We start from the raw sequence: 25,948 nt of genomic DNA, 5'->3' as shown, positions 1-25,948 counted from the left end.
AAGTAGGCCCCATCAGCTCATCTATGCCCAGCTGGGCATCTGTATCCTTAAGGGCTATTCACAGCCTCCAACCTCCCCTACAACCATGTCCATACCTCACAGGTGTTATTGTACCCTTGTCAGGACCTTAGCCTTCATAATCTGTACCCCTTTTCTTTAGCTGGCCCTTTTAGCCTGGGCCAACTGTGCTAGACCTGGCTTCTGGGCTCCATTTCTTGTCTCACTACTTTGGTCCTGGGTCCCCTGGCCCTTTCTTCAACCTGCCTTGGGCAATGAATCTGTTTTGGCTCTGTCTGGGCCCTCAGGGCCCTGTCTCAGCCCAGCTTTGAGCAATGAGCCTACTTTAGCTCTGTCTGGGCCCTTTGCTCCTACTTGCTTTCAGCTCATGCTAAGCTATCATCTCTCTCTCTAGGCTGTAGCCCATTGGCAGCAGAAGTGGGGGGATAACAGGGCTTAGCCCCCCCTCCCCAATGCAGGGCAGCGGTAGGGCAGCAAGGCAGCCTAGCCACAGGCTTCTGGTGGCTGCAGCAGAGGAGGGGTGTGCGCACAGTGGTGAGGGAGGGAGTGGGGCTGGGGCTGGGGAGGGGCAGGTGCTGCACAGGCATGGTGGTGCAGGGTGTGGGAATGAGCCATGAGTGGCTCATCTTGGGGGGCATGGCTCCCACTGCTAAGCACACTCCAGGAGGCATGGTGGAGGTATCCCCTGGATCTGCACAGGGCAAGGCAGGATGCTGCCCAGACTGGGCTGGGACTGTGCTGAGCATTTCCCAGCGGGGGGTGGGGGGGCAGGGGATGGGTTGTGCTGTGCTTGTGGTGGGCAGTAGTGGCACTAGGAGGGGGGTTATCAGGGGGGAGGCTGCAGCCACTCCAAAATTCACCATAGCCCCCTGACCTCCCTTCCCAGTGCTGTCATTGCCCACCCTGAGCGCAGCGTGGCCCAGCCCCTGCCAGGAGAAGCCTAGTGCTGGCCTGGCCCCATCCCACAGCAGCAGCCTGCCCTGCCCCACACAGATCCAGGGCCACATGTCTCCCCCCCACCCCGTCATCCCAGGGTGTGGGCAGTGGCGGGAGCTGCCACCCCCTCCCCATGCTCCCCAGACAACCTGCTCACAGCTCCATCCCATGCCCTGCCCCTGTTGTGCAAAGTTTGCCCTAGCCACAGCCCTACTCCCTCCCCCACACATGGCTCTTTCCCCTCCCCTTGCCCCTTCCCCCACAGACTTACCTGCTAGGAGGGGGTGCGTGCGCACACACACACACACACACACACACACATATGCATGCATGTGGTTAGTCCCAACAAATAATTTTTTCTTCCTCCATCTACGCTCAAACTTACTTTATGTACCAGTTCCCCCAGCCCTTGGTAGGCTCAAGACACTCTCTTGCTTTTAGGCACTATTGGGACTGCCATAACACTCCTAATATTCCTAAACTCAAACTGCTGGTATGAACTGTAACAAAGGAATAAGTACATTGGTTATAACAGAAAATAAACCCACACAGAGTCCCAGATATCAACAGCAGCTTACTGTCAGAGTAGCCATACCTCCCCTTGCCCTGGGTTATATCCTCCTGATAACAAGTAAGGCTGTGCGAAGCTTTGGTAGCTGATTCACTTCAGAGGAGATTCAGCCCAATTTGGGGATTGAATCCCCAAATCTGAATAGAATCAGGAGACCAAGTAAAAGCTCTGAATCGATTCAAAGTATCTGAATCAATTCAGAAAAGATTTGGTTGATTGAGAGATTCGGCCGATTCAGAGATTCAGCCATAGACTGAGCAGGCAGCTCACAGCTGCCTCCAGCTGGTAAGTCTGTTGGGGTTGGGGGAGGAGAGAGGGAAGGAGCATGCAGGAGGGAGGGATTGGGGATAGAGCCGGGACAAGCTGCCCAGCCGGGGAAGGGCAGGGCATGTTACTTGGGGAGGGAGACACAGGGGCATGGAATGTGGGTGCAGCAGCCCTGGGAGTGGGGGCTATGCCCTGCTACCACCTGGAGTAAGGCATGCCTGCATTGCGCCCCCTCCCACGCTGGCTGGGCAAGAAGCAGTAGGGCATAGCCCCTGCAGCTCCCCCTGCTGGGGCAGAGACAGGTACAGGCCGGGAGCCATGGGAAAAGCCCCCATGGCTGCTCTGCCTGGCCCCATCCCCCACCCAGCCCAGCCTCCTGCCACTTTAAAAAAAGAAAAAAAAAAAAGGAAAAAAGCCCCACACTCACTGTCTCTGGCAACAGCAATCAGGGGTTTCTGAGGGCTTGTGGCAGAGTCCCCTTGTGCAGCACAGGGAAGTGGGGGGCAGCATGGATCGCGGCCCCGCTTGGCACCCATGCAGCAGGTGCCCCATGGTGCGGGTGTGGTGTGGCTCAGCAGGACACTGGACAGTCTGGGAGCTGGGGCTGCTCCAGCAGTCACCCAGAGCCTGGCAGCACTCAGCCCCAGCAGCCCCAGCTCCCAATGGGGGAAAGAAGGGGTGTGGGGAGGCAGATTGAGGCCCCTGTAGTGGAGGAGGGAATGGGGCTGGGGCTGGGGCAGGGGCAGATGCTACAAAGCCAGGGCAGATTCAAGGATGGAGCCATGAGCAGCTCATCCAAGGGGGTGTGGCTTCTACCACTATGAGTACCCTAGGAGGGTACGGGGGACATGTGTCTCCTGATCTGTGCATGGGGCAAGGGTGGGCTGCCACTGTGAGCTGGGACAGTGCTGAGCTCTTTCCGGCGGGGGACGGGGTCAGACTGTGCTTGGGGCAGGTGGTGGTGGCACTGGGAGCAGGAGTACAGGGAGGGCTGCAGCCACCCCAAAATTAGCCATAGCCCCCCTCCCAGTGCTGTTGCTGCCTGCCCCAAGTGCAGCCCTGGCCCAATACCCCACTGAGAAGAGTCTGGCAGCATCCCTGGCCAGAGCCCTCATCAGCAGCCCACCCTTGCTCTGCATGCAGATCCAGGGGCATATGCCCCCTATGCCCTCCTGGGGTGTACCAGCAGCGGGAGCTGCCACCCCATCCCTATGCCTCCCCGGACGAGCCACTCATAGCTTCATTCTGCACCCCACCCTGGCTGTCCAGCACCTGCCCCTGCCCCAGCTCCACTCCCTCCCCCTCACCACTGGGACCTCAGTTTGCTCCCTACTCCCATGCCTCTTCCCTCACAACAGACTTAGCAGCTGGACCTGGCTGCTCTCCATGCCACTGGGCTGCGCTCCTGGCCTCCTGCTTGCTGCACTGTGGCTGCGCACATACACAGGGCATTTATCAGTGAAACGATCAGCGACATTAGCCAAAAAAAGCCAATTGCCAATACTGTCAATTTTCCTTGTATCAGTGCCAATCCAATATGGGATTGACGTATTGGTGCACCTCTAGTCATTTGTTGTACTTTTCAACCCATTCACAATATCAGTCTCTTGGATTGCTTTCAGATGTTGATTCCGGTAACTCCCGGCCAATCTGGGAGGCTTGGCAACCCTACTCCGCAGGCAGAATTCCCCTGACTGGCCACAGGTACGCGCTTTCACTCTAATGGGCAGCTCCCTGCCTAGGCATCAGTATTTCTTTGCTGTCTTCCTTCTTATGCTGTCCCCTGCTCATCTGTCTGGGCTCTATCTGCTGCCATTTATCTCCTTAAAGTAACAGGAGCCCCAGGCTCACAGTTGCACACCCATTGACTTCAGTAGATGGTAGATGCACCAGGCCATTTGTGCCTTACATGAATGACATGGAAAAGATACTAAAGCGAATACAAAGAAAACTGGGACTTTTTTTAATCCAGGAAATATAGTACCTTGTGATACTTCTGAATTTGTGTTGAATATGTTGTCCTTATTATACTCCTAAGTTCAGTTAATCAATTATATTTGCACAGTAATGTACATCTTGGTTCTTATGTAATGAGCCATATCATATTGTGATGCTTTAAGTATCTGCATGCATGATAATAATAAAAATTACTTTCTTTTATTAGACTCTGGTGATTGTGGTAGTCTCTTAAATTCTGATAATTTTTAGAACTATGACAATTTCTAGGAACATTAGAGATACTTACTGGGATCTGACCGACGGAGGTTTCTTATTCGTATTACTCTTATAGTGAGCAAGCAGCAAGGAGATGATAACATCTGTAGAAAATAACATGTAATGAGGAGAGCAAACCTTAAAGACAAAACTAATACCTACCATAAAATAGGCAACCTAATCAACTATTTCATCCTAATAAAATATTCAATAAAAATGGTGATCACCTAATCATTTTCTAGATTTAAACCCGAAACAATGCAATGTTATAACGAAAGTCAGAAAATTTGAATATGATTATAAAGGTATTAATTGCTTTACTATTAACAAAAGTCCAACAGTTTTTCTGGGGGGGAAATTGTCTACTTAGCAGTCAAGGTTTTTTCCTTGCAGTTTGTCAGGGAAAGAAAGAAAAAATTGCATAGGTGGGGTTTTTTGCTTGGTTGTTTTTACAGGTGATAAGGTTAATTCTAGGAAAAACAGATGTTATCAGCATGGTACACCGTCACTTAGAGGAGTAATAGGAATGACAGCTGTCCTCTGCAGACCTCTTTCTAAAGTGGTGGACCCTCCTAGAGGGCAAAATTGGACCCATGGTCTTTAGGCTGCCTCCAACCTCAAGTAGGATTACCTGTGGTTTGACATACCCCTCATATTACTAATTATGATGCATATATTCCTTTAAAGTGATTTATTCTAACTGCACTGTACAGCTTAACATAGTGATTTCCACATTCAAGGATTTATGAAAACTCTTTCCTTCATAGTTTCATAGTTTCATAGTAGCTAGAGTCGGAAGGGACCTAGGTAGATCATCTAGTCCGACCCCCTGCCTTAGCAGGAAAGAGCACCGGGGTCAGATGACCCCGGCAAGGTGCTCATCTAACTTCCTTTTAAAAATCCCCAGGCTAGGAGCCTGCACCACTTCCCCTGGAAGCTGGTTCCAGGCCCTAGCCACCCTGACTGTGAAGTAGCGCCTCCTAATATCTAATCTAAACTTACCCTCCGCCAGTTTGTGACCGTTATTCCTGGTCACTCCTGGCAGCGCACGGGGGAACAGGGACTCCCCCAATACCTGCTGATCCCCCCTGACCAGTTTGTAGCAGGCCACAAGGTCCCCCCTTAGCCTTCTCTTGTGGAGGCTAAACAGGTTCAGGTCCCGTAGCCTATCCTCATAAGGCCTGCCCTGCTGACCCCTGATCATACGAGTGGCCCTCCTCTGAACTCTTTCCATATCGTCCACGTCCCTCTTGAAGTGTGGCGCCCAGAACTGGACGCAGTACTCCAGCTGCGGCCTGACCAGTGCCGCATAGAGGGGGAGGATCACCTCCCTGGACCTGCTCGAGATGCATCTGTGGATGCATGACAGGGTACGGTTGGCCTTCTTGACTGCCTCCCCACACTGCCGGCCCATGTTCATCGTGGAGTCAATGACGACTCCAAGATCCTTTTCCGTCTCCGTGCTGGCAAGAGGAGAGTTCCCCAACCTGTAAGTGTGGTGCCGGTTCTTCCTCCCCATGTGCAACACCTTGCACTTATCAGTGTTAAACCCCATCCTATTCTCATCCGCCCACCGTTGCAACCTGTCAAGGTCAGCTTGTAGCCTATTGCACCCTTCTAGTGCACCCACATCCCCCCACATCTTAGTGTCATCAGCAAACTTGAACAGGGTGCTTTCTACCCCCTCATCCAAGTCACTGATGAAGATGTTGAACAGTGCAGGCCCGAGGACCGAGCCCTGCGGAACCCCACTGCCCACATCCTTCCAGGTCGAGAAGAACCCATCCACTACCACCCTCTGGGTGCGGCCCTCCAACCAGTTGGCGACCCATTTGACCGTGTGGGCATCGACACCACAGTCTCCCAGCTTTTTGATGAGGACAGGGTGAGAGACAGTGTCGAAAGCCTTCCGGAAGTCCAAAAAGACTACATCCACAGCAACCCCTGCGTCTAATGATTTGGTGACCTGATCGTAAAAGGCCACCAGGTTGGTCTGACAAGACCTGCCACTGATAAACCCATGTTGGTTGCCCCTGAGCATGCATTCCCCCGCAAGGCCCTCCTGGATGTGTGCCAGGATAATTTTTTCAAAGAGCTTACCCGGGATTGAGGTCAGACTAACTGGCCTGTAATTTCCTGGGTCCTCTTTTTTTCCCTTTTTGAAGATAGGGACCACATTGGCCCTCTTCCAGTCCTCCGGCACCTCGCCAGAGCACCACGAGTGCTCATAGAGCCGTGCCAGGGGTCCTGCAATGACCTCAGCCAGTTCCTGTAGAACCCTAGGGTGAAGATCGTCCGGACCAGCGGACTTGAACACGTCCAGCTTCTCCAGAAGTACCCTAACTAACTCCTCGCTAACCCTTGGCCCAGGCGTGTCTCTCCCGGGGCCCGAGGGGGGCCCAGCAGGGAGGTGGCTGAACTGGTCCCTACTTAGGAAGACAGAGGCAAAGAAATCGTTAAATATGTTAGCTTTGTCATCTGGCGTGATGACTAAGTTGCCCATCGTGTCCTGCAGGGGCCCCACATTACCCGGGACCCTCTTTTTACCCCCTATGTATTTGAAGAAGGACTTCTTATTGTCCTTAATCCGGGAAGCTAGTCCTATCTCCAACTCTGCCTTGGCCCTCCTGACTGCCCCCCTACATCCTCGGGCGACTATAACATAGTCCTTCTTGGCGATGACCCCATCTCTCCATTGGGTATATGCCTCCCTTTTAGCAAGGAGACATTCCCGGATGCTCTTAGTGAGCCATGGGGGTTTATGTGCCCTCCTGCTCCCTTTGACCCTTGTTGGGATTACCTCCCTTTGGGCATGGAGGATCGTCTCCTTAAGGAGCAACCACTCACCTTCGACATCTGATTCCCTTCCCCTCTGGGTCCTCAGCGCTTCCCCAACTATCCTCCTTAGCTTGTTGAAGTCAGCCCTCCTAAAGTCTAGGGCTGTTGCCTTGCTGCAGCCCTTTGCCACCTTACGCTGGATGGTGAATTCCAGCAAGCGATGATCACTGTCTCCCAGGTGGCCCATCACCCGCAGCCCCCTCACCAGGTCATCACCCGTGGCCAGCACTAGGTCCAACAAGGCGTCTCCCCTGGTGGGACTGTGCACCTCCTGGGTTAGATGGAGGTCCTGCAGTTTTGATTCATATAGGTTTATAAGTCCTTGAGCTTCTCTGATTTTTAGATTCAAACAAATCCAAGAAGCTGGCTAATGTATCACACACTGAGCTCCATGCAGCCTTACCTGGACTGCTTCGGATGCCTAAACTGGCTGAAGATTACAGCATACACATACTTCAAAAATATTTCAAATGCATGCATCCATTCCCCTTCATTAGTGAAGTATGACATGATTTCCTTCTAAAGAATGGAATTTCCTTTTGATTAATTCTAAAATGCTGTATCCAGCCCAGTCACATCGGCAAAATGCTACCCTAACAAAGCCAGTAAGTCAGCATTTCCTGTGATCACGACATAGAGTCAAAAGCCTTGCTGAGGAAGCTCCCTTTCCACATACCTATGCAAACATTTCCTCCCATGATGACCAGTTACACCAGAATCCTACACCATCATTATTTTTACAGAGCTGTTAAGTTTTATGAGCTGATTTAATCTCAATTAAGAGTGTCCGTCTACTTAAAAAACACTCCAGAAATAACAATGGAATGACTGCAAAGGCATTTGCAGATAGAGAGGCTGGAGGAATCTCAATCAACATGTGTGGTAATAAATGATCCTGGCTGGATTTTCTGTGACTCCCTGTATGAAACTGATGCTTTAGCAATATCCCACAAATGTGATTATTTCTCCTTCAAATTAGCACTAATGACTAAACTATTAAAAACATCTACAAATTATTTATACACAAATATAAAATGTGCCCAATGCACTGTTTCTGAGCAATTAATTTATGTAAATACAAGCGGTACAGCAACTATAGGCAGGCAAGATTCTTTGGGTAGGTGCAATACTTTTTATTAGACCAACTGACCAGTCGGAGAAAATTTCTTTGCAAGCTTTCAGGCACAAACACCTGTCTTCAGGTATAGGGATTTTCTGCTGTTCTGAGATCTCTGAGGAATGAAAAAAACTAAAAGTGTGACAGGAGGTCAGTGAGAATGTAAATAGGTGGAAATAAGGAAAACAATGGGTAGAGAAGGGAGGGGAGGGGCAAATAATGCCAAAGATAAGCAAGGGAGACTAATGTAGTTGAGTTCTCCATGGTAGAAGAGAGGCAGTCTGAGAAAAAGTAAATAGCTGGAAATTAGGAAGACAAAGGGTAGAGAAGGAGGGCTGGGGAGGAAGGTGGGGAAGGAAGTGTAAATGGTAAGGTCAGGCAGGTTATAATGTGTCATAAAGTGAACATCTATATTGAGTCCATGATTTTTTGTATCCAGTATATTTATGACATGAAGTTCATAGGTTTGTCTACGAAAAGATATCACATCTACTCAAAGGCCTTGCCTGCTTATGTCCTTAGACCAACATCGCTACAACCAAAAACTGTACAGCAGCTAAGGTAGCCAACAATAAGTCAGTAATCCTATTACTTAAATAAATCTCCCTATTTAGATCCACCAAGATAAATAATTGGGCAAATAAATAAGACTTACAGTACACTGGAGAGGCTGACTATTTAAATGGGTTGCATGTACATGAAAACTCCATAGGTCTAATAATAATAGTCCTTTTACAGCATCTGATGTGTCAGAGTGCTGCCACCCACCACCCCATGCTGCTGTCACTTCCCAGGAGTGGGGTGGGAGGAAGCATGTACATGGCAGCTGCTGCTGCCACCCACCACCCTGCACTGCCACCACTCCACATCCGGCCACGTGCCAATCCCCCCCATCCCACGTCCGGCCCCGTGCCACACTCCCCACCCCCACGCTCTACATCTGCCTGGCCTGCTCTACTGAAGCCACGCCCTGCTCGTCATTCTTGATGGGCATTCTCGACACAGCACTGGCTGGAGCCACGCCCTGCCAGGAGCCATGCCCCCCAAAAGCATTATGGACAGACAGACAGACATACAGACAGACAAAGAGATAGACACATAGACAGACGGATTAAGCCATGTACAGTGGAGTTGCATCTTATGCGCATTTAACCATCGCGAATTCAGCTATATGTGCTTGACTGCTGGGGCTGGCTGCCAGGTGCTGGCCAGGGCACAGCGTGTAGTGCAGCACCGTGTGGTACTGCCTGCATGCGCCGGCGTGGCTGGGGAGTGGCAGCTTGCTCACGCTCAGCTGGCTGCCCTGGCGGGATGAGGCGGCAGAAGACGAGAGGGGTGAGGAGTGTGTGCGGAAGGCGCAGCTGTTGCACTGCACGCACGGGCTGTGTGGTGCCGCGCCTACCTTGTCTGGGCCCTGCGGCGCCAGCGGCCGCTTGGCACCGAAGCCTGGTAGGAAGGACAATTTAAGGGATTTTCAACTATACACAATTTTCACCTTACGCGCTGACTTCAGAACACAACCCCCGTGTAAGATGCAACTCTCTTGTATATATATGGGGCTTATATATTATATAATTGGGTAAATAGATGACCCTTACAGTATACTGGGGGGGCTAATTAAATCGGTTGCATGTACATGGAAACTGATGAAGTAAAGTAAATATAAGAAAAAACATACACACACACACACAATCCACACACTTTGATTAGTCTATAGCGTATAAATTTACCCTGCCTTCTACTTGACTTCAGACTAAATTGCCAATTTTGCACCAGGGCTTCTCACCTAGAGAACAGCACCACATAGACTTGCTAACACATCTCAGCACCTTCGGGCAGTGGCCTTTTATCCAATTTGGTGTAGTCTTCCAACAGTTATCCTGATACTCAGAGGATCTGTTGACATCTAGAACCCGTGTCTAGCGACATTTTTACTTCTTTACAGATGGTTGCAAATACTGACTAGAAAATGGAAGAATCCAGAGATCCATTCTTCTTTGTACCTTTGGTGAAATTGATGCTCCAATTCTTAGAGGACACAGAAGTCTTCCAAGTTTTCATTAAGAGTGTTGAATACATACTATGTAAATTTTCCTCCCAAAACTAGTAAATTTGCTAGATATCTTGCGCATGGTGTGTTTACTTCTGTCTCCTCTGTGGCTCCACTACATCATACACATATGATGGCACAGGAGATCTTGTCAGCTCTTGCCACCAGAACTATTGATACAGTGAGAATCTTGGATTTGCACAGCCTGCAAATTATCTTACAGAAAGTCACTGATCATTAACAGTGGCTATTATTATATGTAGACAATAAAATAAAACTTTGTATTCTAATCATGTTGGTATTCACTGATTAGAAAAAATTGAAATAAATGGTATAGTTTACTGTCTTCACTTCCTGTTACTTACAAGATGGCCAAGATTTGTCTTCATCTTGGTTTTCTGGAACTTTCAGCAAACCCTGTATAAAAGCCATGATTCAAATTCATTCTCTGGATCACTGCAGAGTGGATCCAATTGTAGCCTGTTTCATCAGTCATCTGTTACTGTCTCTTTTTAGCCCTCATTGGCTTCACCACCACATTCCCTTAGAATATGTCATTATATGCAGATGCAGTAAATATTGATTTCCACATAGAGTTTCTAAAGTAGACCCTTCAAGTCAGTTTACATGATCTTCCAGGGTTTAGTTGGTTGCTTTTTCCACTGAAGAGAGTTCTGTCTCTCCTTATGTATGCTGTCCTTTTTTGATAGAGTGGTAGTTAGCCATCTTAGTCTGAAGTTAGGCAGGTGGTAGGGCAGTCTGGCACCTTAAACTGACTCATTCCGAAAGCCATGAGTTTATGTAGGCTACAGCTTATTTTGCCAGATATTTAACACTGCCCTGTCTTATGTCTTTCTTGAGATGTAAGACAGGCAACTACCCAGTCCTTGACATTTGCGTAGTTATGTCCAGCCAGAAACATCTATTGGATACTTGGCTTAGTGCTTTTTCATACCAGGGCTGCCTACTACTTTGATTTTGTCATGGAAAAATTTTAAGTGTATGCTGACAACACAGAAGTGCTAGAACTGACATGCATATTGGACTCTGTGAGTGGAAAGTTCCAAGGCTCACCCAGCCCTTGCCCCCCGGGTGACCTGCGGGCCTGTCAATCATTGCTGACCTACTTTCCCCACAGACGCATGCTCAGACTGTGTCAGCTTCTGACTGAGAGCATGCTCAGTCAGAACCTGACATGAGGTAATCGGACTAGAAATTTCTCTGCGGAGAGCGTTCTGATTGGCCACTAAATTCAGATAAAAGACTAGAGAGCCCCTCCCTCGGTGTGGGTTGTGGGATGTTGGTGGTGTGTGTGGGTGTTTGGAGGTAGTGGTGATCGTTGGTGTGAGAGTTTTGGAGAGACCGTGCTCTGTCTGCAAGCAGAGGCTGCTTAGGCAGGGACTGTGAGGCAGATTGAGAGGCTGGGATCTGATCCCCCGGTTCTTTCCATACTTCATACAGCGATCTACTCCTTCATTACGTTTCCTCGGACTGATTCCTTTTGTTACTGGACTGTTCACGGCTTTCACCTTGACTTCGGTTCCGGATCATCCTTATTGCTACAACTTCGACTTCGGCTTCCTTGTTTACCCGGCTCTTCGACTTCGGCTTCTACCTTCGACCATCTGTTTGTCCATTGGACTGGCGTCACGACCCCGTTCTTCCCGACATGTTACAGTTTTGTTTTGTTGTCCGTCTCCTATCTATGAGCTGTTGACCAGCCCTGGAACTAGCAGTGGGCAGCTGCACCTACCCCTCAGGGGTAGAAAGCAAGGGCTCACTGTGAACCCTGTGGGCCAACAGACCCCTCTGTTGTTGATTGTTTGCTGGTTCTGTAACTGTAACTGAAGAAAGCAACTTTGTGCCTCCGCTTCAAAGCGTGAGTAAATAAACCACCCTTGTTTCAGCTCATACGTGTGTCCCATACAGCTCGTACTCCACCGCCAAGACTCCCGCCTGTTTGTTCCAATTGCCACCACCCGGCCGCACCACCGTGACCAAGACCGTGAGCGTGGCTTGCCAGGTCCAGGTCCCTCGACAGATTTCATGAGGATGTTCCTGTACAGTTCACCACAACGTTTTCTGGCAAGATAATTCTGTTATTTCACATTGCAGGCTGGTAGCAGGATCAACAGTTAATATTTGTTGAATCACATTTATCCTTCCCAGTCCAAATTTCCTTCATAGAACTGTTTACACATCAGACCGAAGTTGGTGTCCACAGACCGCTCTTGCCTGATGTCATCACAAGCCTAAGTCACAGTTTATTGTGCCACTGGGCTCACCTGGCTCGGAGCACCTGCAAGCATAGTTTGCTTTACAGAGTTACAAAGAACTAGGAATGCATATGTGAGTAGTTTATAAACCCATCTCCTCAGATATTTGTCTGTGTTGTGCTTTGTAAGATGATACTGCACAACACTGATTTGTATATATCTAAATTCTGTACCTTATAACTATATAAGATAGGTCTTGAGGGCCTCCACATTAGTGAGATGCTCCAGTTCTGTAGCCAAACATGCATCTAATTTATGGTTTGTTCCTACTGATTTCATTAGTTTAAGTGCAACACTCAGCAAACACCTCTGAAGGCATAGAACTATACTACAAAAGAACAGGACTTTGAGCACAGAATGATTCAGACGTCCTTTCTTCAATTATTCAGATACATTTTGCTATTCCAGGACCTAAAGAATGATGCTTTTAGCTGATACAGTGGCACTGACCATTATGTAAACATGTTTATGAATCTCCTGTATAATATGCAGGGGCCTATCAATGTCTATACTCTTTTCAGGTTTGTAGGGGTGTCCTAGCCATTTAACATTCAGTTTGTAACAGTCTTACCAACTTAAACTCTAATGCATCTTCATTGACTCTATCTCCCTGGATACAGCTCCCAAAGTGATATTTGTTTCCTGCAAGTTTAAGCTCTGATTCCTTGAAAATCTTTAAAATCCTTTCCATTTCTATCATGTTTTATGGAAACAAGTGAAGTCATTTAGGCAACACAAGAATGTGTTTGGTTCTCAAAACTTAGACTAGATCATTTAATACACAGGTGTGTTGTCTAACATATTCATGAATCACAAAGACATTCTGCAAATTATCACAAAGGTAGTGTTCAGATGCTCAATTAAAAGTCCTAAAAGAGTTTATTCAGGGTGTTTGCTAATGTGGGTAATTGGGTAGCTATATTGAATTATTGGTGCATTAAATCTCCTCTGCTCAGTTTATAGCAGGAAAGGGGAAGCTTAATAACATACTAAAAGATAGTCTGATAGAGCAAGCTACATGTCCTTGGGCATCCTCAGCTGTAGTCATAAAACCCTAGTCGAGACTCGAGGAGATCTGGTGTACCAGGAGAAACTGACCTGGGGACTGCTTAACAAATACACTCCTAATTTAAGTAAAAGCCAATGTCACAGTTGATCATATCTTCCAAACTTCTCGTTATTCTTGCAGAATATGTTAGCATACTGTAAAAAAAACTGCTTTAATTAATTACTTTTGTGGATTTTTATTCGCTTATGTTAAGTCAGCCTCTAGCTCTTTTGTTGCCTGATCTGCTTAATGATTCTTGACCTCTGAACTTGTGAGAGACTCTGAAATACATTGGATACTATCCCCCTGGTCTGAGTTTTCATTATCCATACCACTTGGGCAGTCAAATTAATTGCTCTGACTTGGAATTCACCAGGTCATCCACCTTGAAACAGAGTCTTGCTAAACATGGACCATAACTGAAAATTTGCTGTTTTGTCCCCCTGCAGCTTCACCTGCATCCTCCAGCACATCATTATATAATAAGTTGGTTTTATCACATCCTTCCTCCAAGTCACCATAGGAAAAGTATCTGCTCTGCTTTGTGGCAGGCAGGACAAAGACACTTATAAGACCATAAGAGTTCACAGAATCATAGAAAAGTAGGGCTGGAAGGGACCTCCATCGGTCATCTACAGTCCAAGCCTCTGCCTGAGGCAGACTCATCTCTATCTGAACCATTCAATACTGGAGCTGTTCCTCTCCAGTCCATAATTCCTCCTGCTTCAGCATCTGAATATTACCCAGGAACAAGTTTTTTTCTGTTAACAACCTGGGAGTTCTTGTGATACTCCTCAATAAAGTCCATTCTGAAAACCACACAGCCAGAAACACTGGCCATCTCAACAGAAGTACACCACATTCAGTGAAAGCTAAAGTTCTGTTATCTGCAGCAGATGAATATTAGTCATTACCAATTTAATTCCTGCAGTACAATTTTTCTTTCCCTTCAGTGCCATGGAATTTCTATCAGATTTATTTCAGAGCCTGAGCCCAACAACATGTGGTTTTCCAGCTGTTAATTTTTCCAGCCATATCTAGCCAGTTCTTCATATGGGCCATTCTAGTAGTTCCTGCTAACGATTCTAACGTATCAGCATACTCTAGTTTTTCAGGACATGGCTTGCCTTTGCTTGTGCAATATAGTTTCCAATAGCCTTTGCCTGCCCACCACTTGCAAGTATCTTCTGGTCTGGGACACACCTGGCAAATAGCTTCTCTCTCCAGAACCATGAAATGCTTGAAAATAGCTTGTATTCAGGCCATCGCCATCTTTTTTTAGCCATCTGACTAGCCACCATTTCTCAAAATGATGTTTCTGATACAAAGAAGCGATACAAAGGAATCACTGTGAGACTCGGAATCAACTGTGGATGCTTTTAAGAAAACTCCCCAATTTTATCCATTATTTTATCTTCTTCTACCAGCATATTATGACATTCTCTCATTCCTGCATCAAACCATTTATGAATAGATTTTTCCCTCATTTCTTGAGACTGGGCATGAAATCCCTCTACACTGTCTGTTCCAGATCTAGAAGAGCATGTTCTGCTTCACTTGAACCACCTTCTGGCCAGTGGCACAGGAAATTGCTGCTAAACAGTCTTCTGAAATGAACAAAGGGCTATACTGAGGTTCCTTTCAGATACCTCTTCTTTCTAGTACTTCAGAAGGGTCAGTCCCTTCTGTACCATATGGATATGAGTTCTTATCTGCCCATAAGGCCCAGAATCTGCATTGGAGAGATGCTGATTAAAAGCTTTGGCAGAACCATCCAAAAACACTGCCAGATGTTGTGCTGCTTTTTTCCTCAGTCCAGTCACATACAAATACGAGTTACTCAAAGCCTGTCAACCTCTCACTGATTCTTCTGTCATCAGTACAGCCAGTACATTTTTTTCTTGGACAAAAGAGCTTTTTTATCATCTGAAGTAGCTGCCACCAGTTATAATACTTGCTTACAGAAGTCAGCTGATTCATTGGGATGCTGAAGGTGACAAATTCAACAATGTACAAGCAAATTTAAGCTTTCTTCTAGCTTCATCACACCCCCAATCAGAGATAAAAACATAATATAAAACAGCAATGTAAGAGTAAGATAAAGACAGCACCATCTCCTGCTGGAGTTGCTGTTTGCACTGATCATTACAGTGCACAGAATGTATGCATGCAAAGGCCATATGATTCAAATAGATACAAGACTATTTAAAATGTTAACCAGTAAATGTACTATTTAAAAAATCTAATCAAAGCTACTTTTAAATATGTTATTTTTTTAAAAAAGAACCAGACAGTCCTCCAAGGGAAAACAACCACTCTTTACCCATGTCAATTTGGCTGAGCAGAACAAGGGAAATACAATGTACTAAGCGTCAACAGGCTAAGTTTCGCCATACAAATGCAGAAGGGAAGAAAACTCCATAGTAAAGAACCATCCACTGTGGGAGCCCTGCCACAGAACTTTTAAAGTGAAATAGGGTTTAGTTTGGTGTGCCTAAATGGTGCACATATAGCAACATCATTGCAGTTTCTGGCACTTGACATGCCAGTTGCAATTCAGCATAGTCCATGCAGTCCCACTGAGCATGCTCAATAGGAATGCCCTCTAGCTAGGCTGCTGTCATGGGAAATAGAAACGTAAGGCCAGACAAATCCTCAAATTTTAAACCACAGCTAGAAAAAGTTCACCCGAGGAGGAAAACTTCCCACCATTTAGCCCAATAGCTGAATGGTTAGGGCACTTCTACAGTGAACAGGAGATGTGGATTCAACTCCCACACTCCTTACCCAGAGCATGCATCTCCTTACTCCTAGCACAGTGCTTAAGCCATGGGCCAGGAGTCATTGGCCAGACTCCTCCCCCGCCTTCCTCTTGAAGCTGGCCGTATGGATGGCCAAGAGAGAAAGATGTATGTGGTCATGAGGAAGGGTACAAGCCAGAGGTGTGTACTTATGAGATGGATATTGCCCTGGAAAGAAATGGACCCTGAGTTTTAGCCTGGCTACCTGCTGTCTATGCAATGAATATTCAAGGCAAGGTGCACTGGGCCACCTTTGAGAGAAGGGCTGGGGGGAGTACTGGGTGGTGCCTAACCCATAGCCTGGTGCTTAAATACTTTTCCTGGGAAGATGCAGGTTCAAACCCTCTTCGGGGAGCCAGAGGAAAAGCAAAGGCAATATTTGCTGAACCAGATGGGATAACTGACAACTGACACCCAGGAAAAGCCAACCTATTAAATAGGTACTTTGCGTCGGTCTTTCATCAGTCCCATGGGATGCCCATGCCCACTACAGGACAGGGAGGTCTGGGTGAGGGAGATCCCCTGCCCTCCATTAATGCTGACCTCATGAAGGAGCACCTTGAGAGGCTGGATACCTTCAAGTCAGCTGGCCCTGACAATCTACGCCTCAGGGTATTCAAGGAGCTGGCAAGCATCATAGCCTAGCCCCTGGCACAGATCTTTGAAAACTCCTGGCGCTCTGGTGTAGTGCCTGAAGACTGGAAGAAGGCCAATGTGGTGCCTATCTTTAAGAAAGGGAGGAAAGTGGATCTGGCTAACTATAGGCCCATCAGCCTGACTTCTATCCTGGGGAAGATCTTAGAAAAGTTTATTAAAGAGGCCATCCTTAATGGACTGACCAACGCCAACATCCTGAGGGACAGCCAGCACGGGTTTGTTGCGGGTAGGTCTTGCTTGACCAATCTCATTTCCTTCTATGACCAGGTGACCTATCACCTGGACAAGGGAGAAGAGACTGATGTCATATATCTTGACTTCAAAAAAGCCTTCAGTCTGGTATCCCATAATCACCTCTTGATGAAACTGGCCATTTGTGGCCTTGGGTCCACCACAATCCACTGGCTGGGAAATTGGCTCCGTGGTCGGACCCAGAGGATAGTAATTGATGGCAGTCACTCATCATGGTGTCCTGTGACCAGTGGGGTCCCCCAAGGCTCTGTCCTTGGACCCATACTGTTTCATAGTTTCTAGGGTCGGAAGGGACCTGAGCAGATCATCAAGTCTGACCCCCTGCCATGGCAGGAAAGAATACTGGGGTCAAATGACCCCAGCAAGATGTTCATCTAACCTCCTCTTAAACACCCCCAGGGTAGGAGCCTGCACCACTTCTCTTGGAAGTTGGTTCCAGACCCTAGCCACCCTGACAGTGAAGTAGTGCCTCCTGATATCTAACCTAAACCTACCCTCTGCCATCTTGTGACCATTATTCCTGGTCACTCCTGGCAGTGCTTGGGGGAACAGGGACTCCCCCAGTGCCTGCTGATCCCCCCTGACTAGTTTATAACAGGCCACAGGATCCCCCCTCAGCCTTCTCTTTTGGAGGCTGAACAGGTTCAGGTCCCGTAGCCTCTCCTCATAGGGCCTGCCCTGTTGTCCCCTGATCATATGAGTGGCCCTCCTCTGGACCCTCTCCATGCTGTCGACATCCCTCTTGAAGTGTGGCGCCCAGAACTGGACGCAATACTCCAGCTGCGGCCTGACCAGTGCCACATAGAGGGGGAGGATCACCTCTTTGGACCTGCTCGAGATGCATCTGTGGATGCATGCCAAGGTGCGGTTGGCCTTCCCTACTGCATCCCCACACTGCCGGCCCATGTTCATCTTGGAGTCAATGATGACCCCCAGATCCCTTTCCGCCTCTGTGCTGACGAGGGGAGTTCCCTAACCTGTAGGTATGGTGCCGGTTATTCCTCCCGAGGTGCATCACCTTGCACTTGTCTGTGTTGAAACCCTATTCTTGTCAGCCCACCCTTGTAACCTGTCTAGGTCTGATTGTAGCCTGTTGCATCCTTCCAGTGTGCCCCCCCCACACATCTTAGTGTCATCAGGAAATTTGAACAGGGTGCTTTTTACCCCCTCATCCAAATCGCTGATGAAGATGTTGAACAGTGCGGGCCCAAGGACCGAGCCCTGCGGAACCCCACTGCCCACGTCCTTCCAGGGTGAGAAGGACCCATCCACTACCACCCTCTGGTTGTGGCCCTTCAGCCAGTTGGCGACCCATTTGACTGTGTGGGTGTCTACACCACAGCCCCCCAGTTTCTTAATGAGAATGGGGTGAGAGACAGTGTCAAAAGCCTTCAGGAAGTCCAGGAAGACTATATCCACTGCTACCCCTGCATCCAATGATCTGGTGATCTGATCGTAAAAGGCCACCAGGTTGATTTCAGGACCTGCCACTGATGAACCCATGTTGGCTGCCCCTAAGCATGCAGTCCCCTGCTGGCCCCTCATGGATGTTTGCCAGCATAATTTTCTCGAACAGCTTGCCTAGGATCAAGGTAAGACTAACCAGCCTATAGTTTCCCGGGTCCTCCTTCCTGCCTTTTTTGAAGATGGGGACCATGTTGGCCCTCTTCCAGTCCTCCGGTACCTCACCAGAGCACCACGAGTGCTCGTAAAGTTGTGCCAGGGGACTTGCAATGACCTCGGCCAGTTCCTTTAGAACTCTAGGGTGGAGATCATCTGGGCCGGCTGACTTGAATACATTCAACCCCTCCAGAAGCTCCCTAACTAAATTCTCGCTAACCTGTGGCCCAGGTGTGCCTCCCCTGGGGCCCGAGGGGGGCCCAGCAGGGAGGTGACTGTTCTGGTCCTTACTTAGGAAGACGGAGGCAAAGAAATCGTTAAACATGTTAGCTTTGCCGTCTGGTGTGACGACCAAGTTTCCCATCACGTCCTGCAAGGGCCCCACATTACCCGGGACCTTCTTTTTACCCCCTACATATTTAAAAAAGGACTTCTTATTGTTGTTAATCTGGGAAGGTAGTCCCAGTTCCATCTCTGCCTTGGCCTTCCTAACTACCCCCCTACATCCCCGAGCAACTACAGAATAGTCCTCCCTGGTGATGACCCCTTCTTTCCATTGGGTGTAAGCCTCCTTTTTAGCAAGGAGACATTCCCGGATGCTTTTGGTGAGCCACGGAGGCTTGTGTGCTCTCCTGCTCCCTTTGATCCTCGTTGGGATTACCTTCCTTTGGGCTTGGAGGATTGTCTCCTTAAGGAGCGACCACTCTCCTTGGACACCTGGCTCCCCTCCCCTCCGGGACCTCAGCACTTCTCCAACTATCCTCCTTAGCTTGTTGAAGGCTGCCCTTCTAAAATCTAGGGCCGCTGCCTTACTGCATGCCTTTGCCACCTTGCGCTGGATGGTGAATTCCAGCAGGCGATGATCGCTGTTGCCCAGGTGGTCGAGCACCCGCAGCCCCCTCACCAGATCATCACCTGTGCACTAGGTCCAACAAGGTGTCCCCCCTGGTGGGGCCGTGCACCTCCTGGGTTAGATGGAGGTCCTGCACTGTGGCCAAGAACCTACGTGAGTGTTCAGACCTGGCTGACTGTTCTTCCCAGCAGATGTCCGGGAAGTTCAGGTTCCCCATGACTACCACATCCTTAGCCTTCACTACCTCTGTAAGCTGACCCAAGAATTCCTGGTCAAGCTCTTCTCCCTGGTTGGGAGGTCTGTAGTAGACTCCCACCGTTAAGTCCCTTTCCCCTCGACTGCCTTGTACTCTAACCCAAAGCACTTCAGAGTGCCACTCCCCTGACTCCTTGCTAATTAATGAGGATGTGTATTCCTCCTTAATATAGAGCACCATGCCCCCACCTCTCTTTCCTATCCTGTCCCTCCTGTACAGCCTATAGCCCTTGACATTCACCGCCCAATCATGCGTTGCGTCCCACCACGTTTCCGTAATCCCCACTATGTCCGGGCTGGTGTCAGCCAGCAGGAGGGTGAGTTCCTCCTGCTTGTTTCCCATACTATGAGCAACATCTTCATTAATGATGTGGACATTGGAGTCAGAAGCGGGCTGTACAAGTTTGCCGATGACACCAAACTTTGGGGCAAAGCATCCATGCCAGAAGACAGGAGGGCAATCCAGGCTGATCTGGCCAGGCTCAGCAAATGGGCAGATGAGAACCTGATGGTGTTTAACACTGAAAAATGCAAGGTTCTCCACCTTGGGAAGAAAAACCTGCAGCATCCTTATAGGCTCGGCAGTGCTACGCTGGCTAGCACTATGGAAGAAAGAGACTTGGGGGTCATCATTGACCACATGATGAACATGAGCCTGCAATCCAATGCTGTGGCTAGTAAAGCAAGAAAAATACTGGCTTGCATCCGTAGATACTTCTCAAGTAAATCCCAGGACATCATTCTCCCCTTGTACTTGGCCTTGGTGAGGCCGCAGCTGAAGTACTATGTCCAGTTTTGGGCTCCACAATTCAAAAAAGATGTGGAGAAGCTTGAGAGAGTCCAGAGAAGAGCCACGCGCATGATCAAAGGTCAGGAAAACAGACCTTACAATAACAGGTTGAGAGCCATGGGGCTCTTTAGCCTGAAAAAGCGCAGGCTCAGGGGTGATCTGATGGCCACCTATAAGTTTATCAGGGGTGAGCACCAGTATCTGGGGGAACATTTGTTCACCAGAGCACCCCAAGGGATGACGAGGTTGAACGGTCATAAACTACTGTGAGACCGTTTCATGCTGAACATAAGGAAGAATTTCTTTACTGTCCAAGCCCCCAAGGTCTGGAACAGTCTGCCATTGGAGGTGGTTCATTGAACCTACATTGAACACCTTCAAGAGCAAATTGGATGCTTATCTTGCTGGATCCTATGACCCCAGCTGACTTCCTGCCCTTTGGGTGGATGGCTGGACTCAATGATCTTCCGAGGTCCCTTCCAGCCCTAATATCTATGAAATCTATGAAAGTGTTTTTCAAGTGTAGAGTAGACTCATGTATAGTACACTGCAGTGGCCCAATATAAAAGGTAAAACTACAGAAATTACCATAACAAGATCTGGCTTTGAAAGAAGAAGCCCCAAACAAATACCGAGGTACAAGTGGATTTCATAAGCATGCGCAGTTTCTGAATTTTTTTTGCACAAAATATAGGAAAAAATCCTTCATCAAGAAGAGTCCATTAGCATCCCATCTGTCTACCACCAGTTTTTCCTAACCCAAGTCCTTATCATGATCAGATATTAGGAAACAAATACAGCATATAGACTGAGCTCAAAAGGGAGACATGTAGTTACCTGCAAAGCCATGACCCGATAGCCCAAATCACTTGCTTTTTCACTTGAGTGCCTTTAATATGTGGCTTTCCTATAAGCAGTAGTTATTAATAACAAAAACTAATGGACCCAGTGTTGTCTCACCTGCTCTTCCTGACCCCAGAGTCACAGGTCCAGATCATAATCATCTCTAAAACCTTAATAAAAAAGCAGAAGATTGCCTCCAGTTTTCAGATACTCAAGAATTGTCAGCCACCTGCATTATATATTGGTACTATTATTGGTTAGTTCTTTTGCTCTAAAGATCAACAGAGAATGCCCAATTCCAAGATTTTTGTGGAAATACTCTGCCTGTGACTTCCTGATTACTCAGAACATGAGTTTAAATACATAAGGGGTATCAAGCCAAAAGTATTTAAAGGTAAAGTTAAGGTTGGGAGTAAATGTCTATTACATTAAAAATAAAAATACTTTACTTTTTTTTTTTTTAATGTAAGAACTATCATTTACTGGATCAGACCATAGGCGGATCTTGGTTAGTATTCTGTCACAGTGGCAGAATGAATGCTGAAAGGGAGAGTGAACTGGGTATAAGCAGCATTTTTTCCCACTGTTGCTCTCACACTTGCAACCTCCAGCATTTAAGGTTTAGGAAGCTCTGGTTCAGAGGTTGTATGCCTAACTCCTATGCTCAATAGTTATTGATACACCTTTCTTCCAAGGATATGTCCAATCCCTTTTTGAATCTGTCTAAATTACCAGCTTCGACAACATCTTGTGCCAGTGAGACTTTAATTACATGCTGTGTGAAAAAGGATTTTCTTTTGTTAGTTTTAAACTTACTACCTACTATTTTCACTTTGTGACCCCTAGTTCTTGTATTATGAGAGATAGCAAATAATAATTCATATTTACTTTCTCATCACCATTTAGTATTTTGCAAACCCTTATCATGTCCACCCTCAAGCATTTCTTTTCTAAACTGAATAGTCTTTAGTCTTTCCTCGTATGGAAGCCCCTCCGTAACACTAATCACCCTTGTTGCCCTTCTCTGTACCTTCTCTAATTCTTCTATATTCTTTTTTGAGATGTGGGGACCAAAACTGGGCACAGTTTTCAAAGTGTGGATGCACTATGGATTCATAAAGGGGTGTAATGATGTTTGCAGTTTTGTTTACAGCCGTCTACAATGACTCCCAGATCTCTTTCTTGTGTGCTAATAGCTAATGTAGAACCCATCATACCATCATAGTGTGTAGGTATAATTTGGGTTATTTTTGCCCATGTGCATCACTTTACACTTATTTACTTGAATTTCATCTGCCATTTACTTGCCCGTTCACTCTGTTACTGGACAGATAGAAAAACTTAACAAAATTGGAACTCTCACAAATATCACTGATGTCTAATGAGAATATAAAAAAGAACTTTGTGACTTACATTATGCAAATTCTGAAACTAATAGTGATATATTCAATATTTCCTGCTTCCTGTGAAACCCTTTGTTATGATTGATTTTCAACAGGGCACAGAGTGAGGAGATATTCTGGAACCCACAGATTAATCACACTTAACATCCCTGCCATGAAAAGAAAGGTTCAAGTCCACTGAAGCTGATAAAGTTGCAGCACTGTACCATGCTGGTGAATTTGGCCCAGTCAAATATTTTACTGTAGAAATTACACTAACAGAATTCCTTTTGTAAGTAATGGAGTTCATCAAAGAGCATACATTCCCCATGCTTCAAATCAAACACAGGGAGAAGTACAAAGAACAATTTTGAAACTCACAAATGATAATGAAATTAAATAATTGAAATGATAAACACAAGGGTGTTTCACTTGTAGAACTGGAACTGTTGCTATCACTAATGATCAGGTAAAACAGTTGGTGACTAGGAAACCTGTCTCACCCTTTCATCCCTCTAGCAAAATAAAACCTTACAGTAGGCTTGTTAGGATATTCTCTGACTTTTAGTACCTTGAATTGATTATTCTGCTGGACATAACCCTGGCATTGCTTCTCAACTTCATAGTTTCCTAAATGTTGTGCTCTGAAGTATGGGTCCTGAAAAAAGAAAGGCAGAGGAAAAAACAACCTGAAAAAAATACTGTCAGGTTTTCTTACAAGTTCTAAATGTCAATAATACCTGCTGAAACCCCAAATTATAGCTGTTGTTCATTACACCCTGCTGTGTCTCAGTTTTCCCACTAGCAAACCAATTGCCAGGTCATTTTGTACCCACATACATGCTTTACTGGAATGACTGGTGTGCCAGGTGGCTTCAAAACCCATATAGGTGGTACTCATTTCAATGAAATGAAAGGAAGTCTCATCTTAGCTATGCAACATCATAAAAACAAAACCCCTTTCCTATGCTGTCTGCAGCTGAAGTTTGATTTTCCACTAAGGATCTGATATTTCTAATGCCTGCTCCCTCTTTTAAGACTCATCACTACTGAAAATGTGTTCCATGAATACTTTTTTATGATTTCAATGTTTTATTTTGAATTATTCAAATTTAAATGAAAAGAGAAAATTTTTAAAAATTCCACAATGGAAATTTAACAAAAAGTTGTTAAAAAAATTAAAAATATTCTGTTGTTATGTGTTTTGTGCTGAAATGATCAAAATAAAATGTTTTGTCTCAAAAATGTTGAAAGCTTCAGTTTCATTATTTTAAACATTTTGTAAAATATGTTGTACTCATCCAATTAAAAGGGACACAAAACAACACTTGACAGACTTCTAAACCACCCGAAATATTAAATTTATTAAACACAATTCAGAATAGAATAGAGAATACAAAATGAAATGGAAGGCTAGGGGGGAAAACATGTCAAATGTCCGATTTTATTTTGAGTCATCACAAAAGGGTTTTTTTGTTCAAAAGTTCTGTTGAAACTGACATGAGTTTACAATTTTTTTCAGCTGGAATGAAATCACATGTTTTCAGCAGAAAAAAATTAACCATTTTTAAGCATTTTAAAAATTAAGCATTTTTTTAAACCAGCTTACTCATATTGAAAAGAGACAAACTATGGAAAATACAAAACAAAAACAAGACATGTGATATGAATTTCTTGTAAAAAAAAAAAAACCTCTCACACAGAGATGTTTTCCCTTCTCCACTCATTTTCTCTTGTTTTTCCTTCCTTTTCTCTCCCCAGAGCCTATTGCCAGCTCCCGTTTAGGTAAAGGTGAAAACTTAGCTCCACTGAATTCAATGGGAATTTTGCCATTGATTTCAATGAAGCTAAGACTTTAACTCCCTTCAGGCTAAGGTATTATCTTGTTTCTTCTTCTTCCCCAGTCATCCCCAGCAACTAATGCACAAATACTAACAGGAGTTTGTTATATGCTGAACCAAAACCTTAGGTGAAGTTGATTTTATGGTTTTCTTACCTGAGGCAAACCAGCACACGATGCCTTTGCAGCTTCCATTGTGGTCAAATCATATGCTCCTATTGGGTCTTGAAATAGATACTGGTCCTGAGACATGTTTGCTGTGTTTCCACTGGTAGGAGTCAATAATTAGAAGTTACTTTATAAAAGGAACTAGAACTCCACCCACCTCATTTCTTTAAATGAAGGAATGTTCTCCCGGCTTCCTCCCATCATTGGAGGACGAGGAACACATTGCCTGAATGGAATCTGAAGAGACTTATTTTGTAGCTTTCATGGGAAGGGTGAACAGCAAAGCAAAAGGGTCCAAAGTTTTTTCATCTAATGAAGTACTGAAGACCATCTCTTTAACTTGGCATGTATGTACAAGCACCATGAAAATTCACCCCGCCTTTGTAGAAAATTGGGAAAAAGAAATCCAAAGTGCTCCATATAGCAGCAGGAGTGGGAAAAGCAATGTTGAGGACATTACTTCACCAATAGATAAGGGGGGTTGTCATGTTTACGCAGAGTAGACAGGAACTCAGTTATTTCCACAGTAAGGCAATGTAGCAGGATAGAGTTCTACACAGCCTCATCAGGAAGCCCATGTTAGATGAAGAAATTTAATACAGTAAATTAAGTGAAATTCCTGGTTTATTTTACAGAGTTCCTGTTCAACCAAAAGAGCACAAAAAGAAACCCATCACCATCTCTGGGTATACGTGACCTAAATAAAAATCTTTACTTTCCTAAACAAGCAAGCAGATAAACACAGAGGCTGCAACAACAACTACCACCACAACTACAGACGACAAACCAGTCACCAACTCAGAACATTGGATTCACACATTGCAAGTCTTTTACTTCTGCAGTTTCTTGCCCTGGCATTTCCATCTCCAATGAGAAAGTAGTCCGGCACCCTCCTGAAGCCTTGGCGGGGTCTAGACTCAGGTGCACAATTGCCACAGCTCAGGGACAGTTTGAGCTGAAACTCTGAGAACTTATACTCAATTTAACTGAAAAAAATGCTGTGCTAGTGCCTGACAGAGTGAATGTTCCCTACAAGACATATGAGAATGATGGAGCACCCTTCAAGAGCCACCTATTACAGATAGCTGACCAGCTTTCCCAAGGCTGTGTTATACCCAGATCTATAGGTAAGCTTGTGGGTAGGCTACTGAT

General features: G+C 46.3%; 1 protein-coding gene across 1 annotated transcript in view; it reads right to left on the bottom strand.

Moving 5' to 3' along the window:
• Positions 1 to 24,880, bottom strand: part of LOC149871847 (cytosolic phospholipase A2 epsilon-like) — a 59,550-nt gene extending 34,670 nt beyond the window's left edge. The window contains exons 1-3 of the mRNA XM_090034963.1: positions 24,785 to 24,880; positions 23,360 to 23,446; positions 4,038 to 4,110 (exon numbers count right to left, since the gene is read on the bottom strand). Coding sequence (XP_089891089.1) covers positions 4,038 to 4,110; positions 23,360 to 23,446; positions 24,785 to 24,880 — 256 coding nt within the window. The remainder of the gene's footprint in view (positions 1 to 4,037; positions 4,111 to 23,359; positions 23,447 to 24,784) is intronic.
• Positions 24,881 to 25,948: the final 1,068 nt, after the last annotated feature.

Source organism: Crocodylus siamensis, chromosome 2 (genome assembly GCF_052110815.1).
Source record: "Crocodylus siamensis isolate JL-2025a chromosome 2, ASM5211081v1, whole genome shotgun sequence".
In the NCBI taxonomy this organism is placed as follows: domain Eukaryota; kingdom Metazoa; phylum Chordata; order Crocodylia; family Crocodylidae; genus Crocodylus; species Crocodylus siamensis.
Note: the sequence above shows the minus strand (reverse complement) of the source record. Positions and strands in the feature narration are given on the sequence as shown.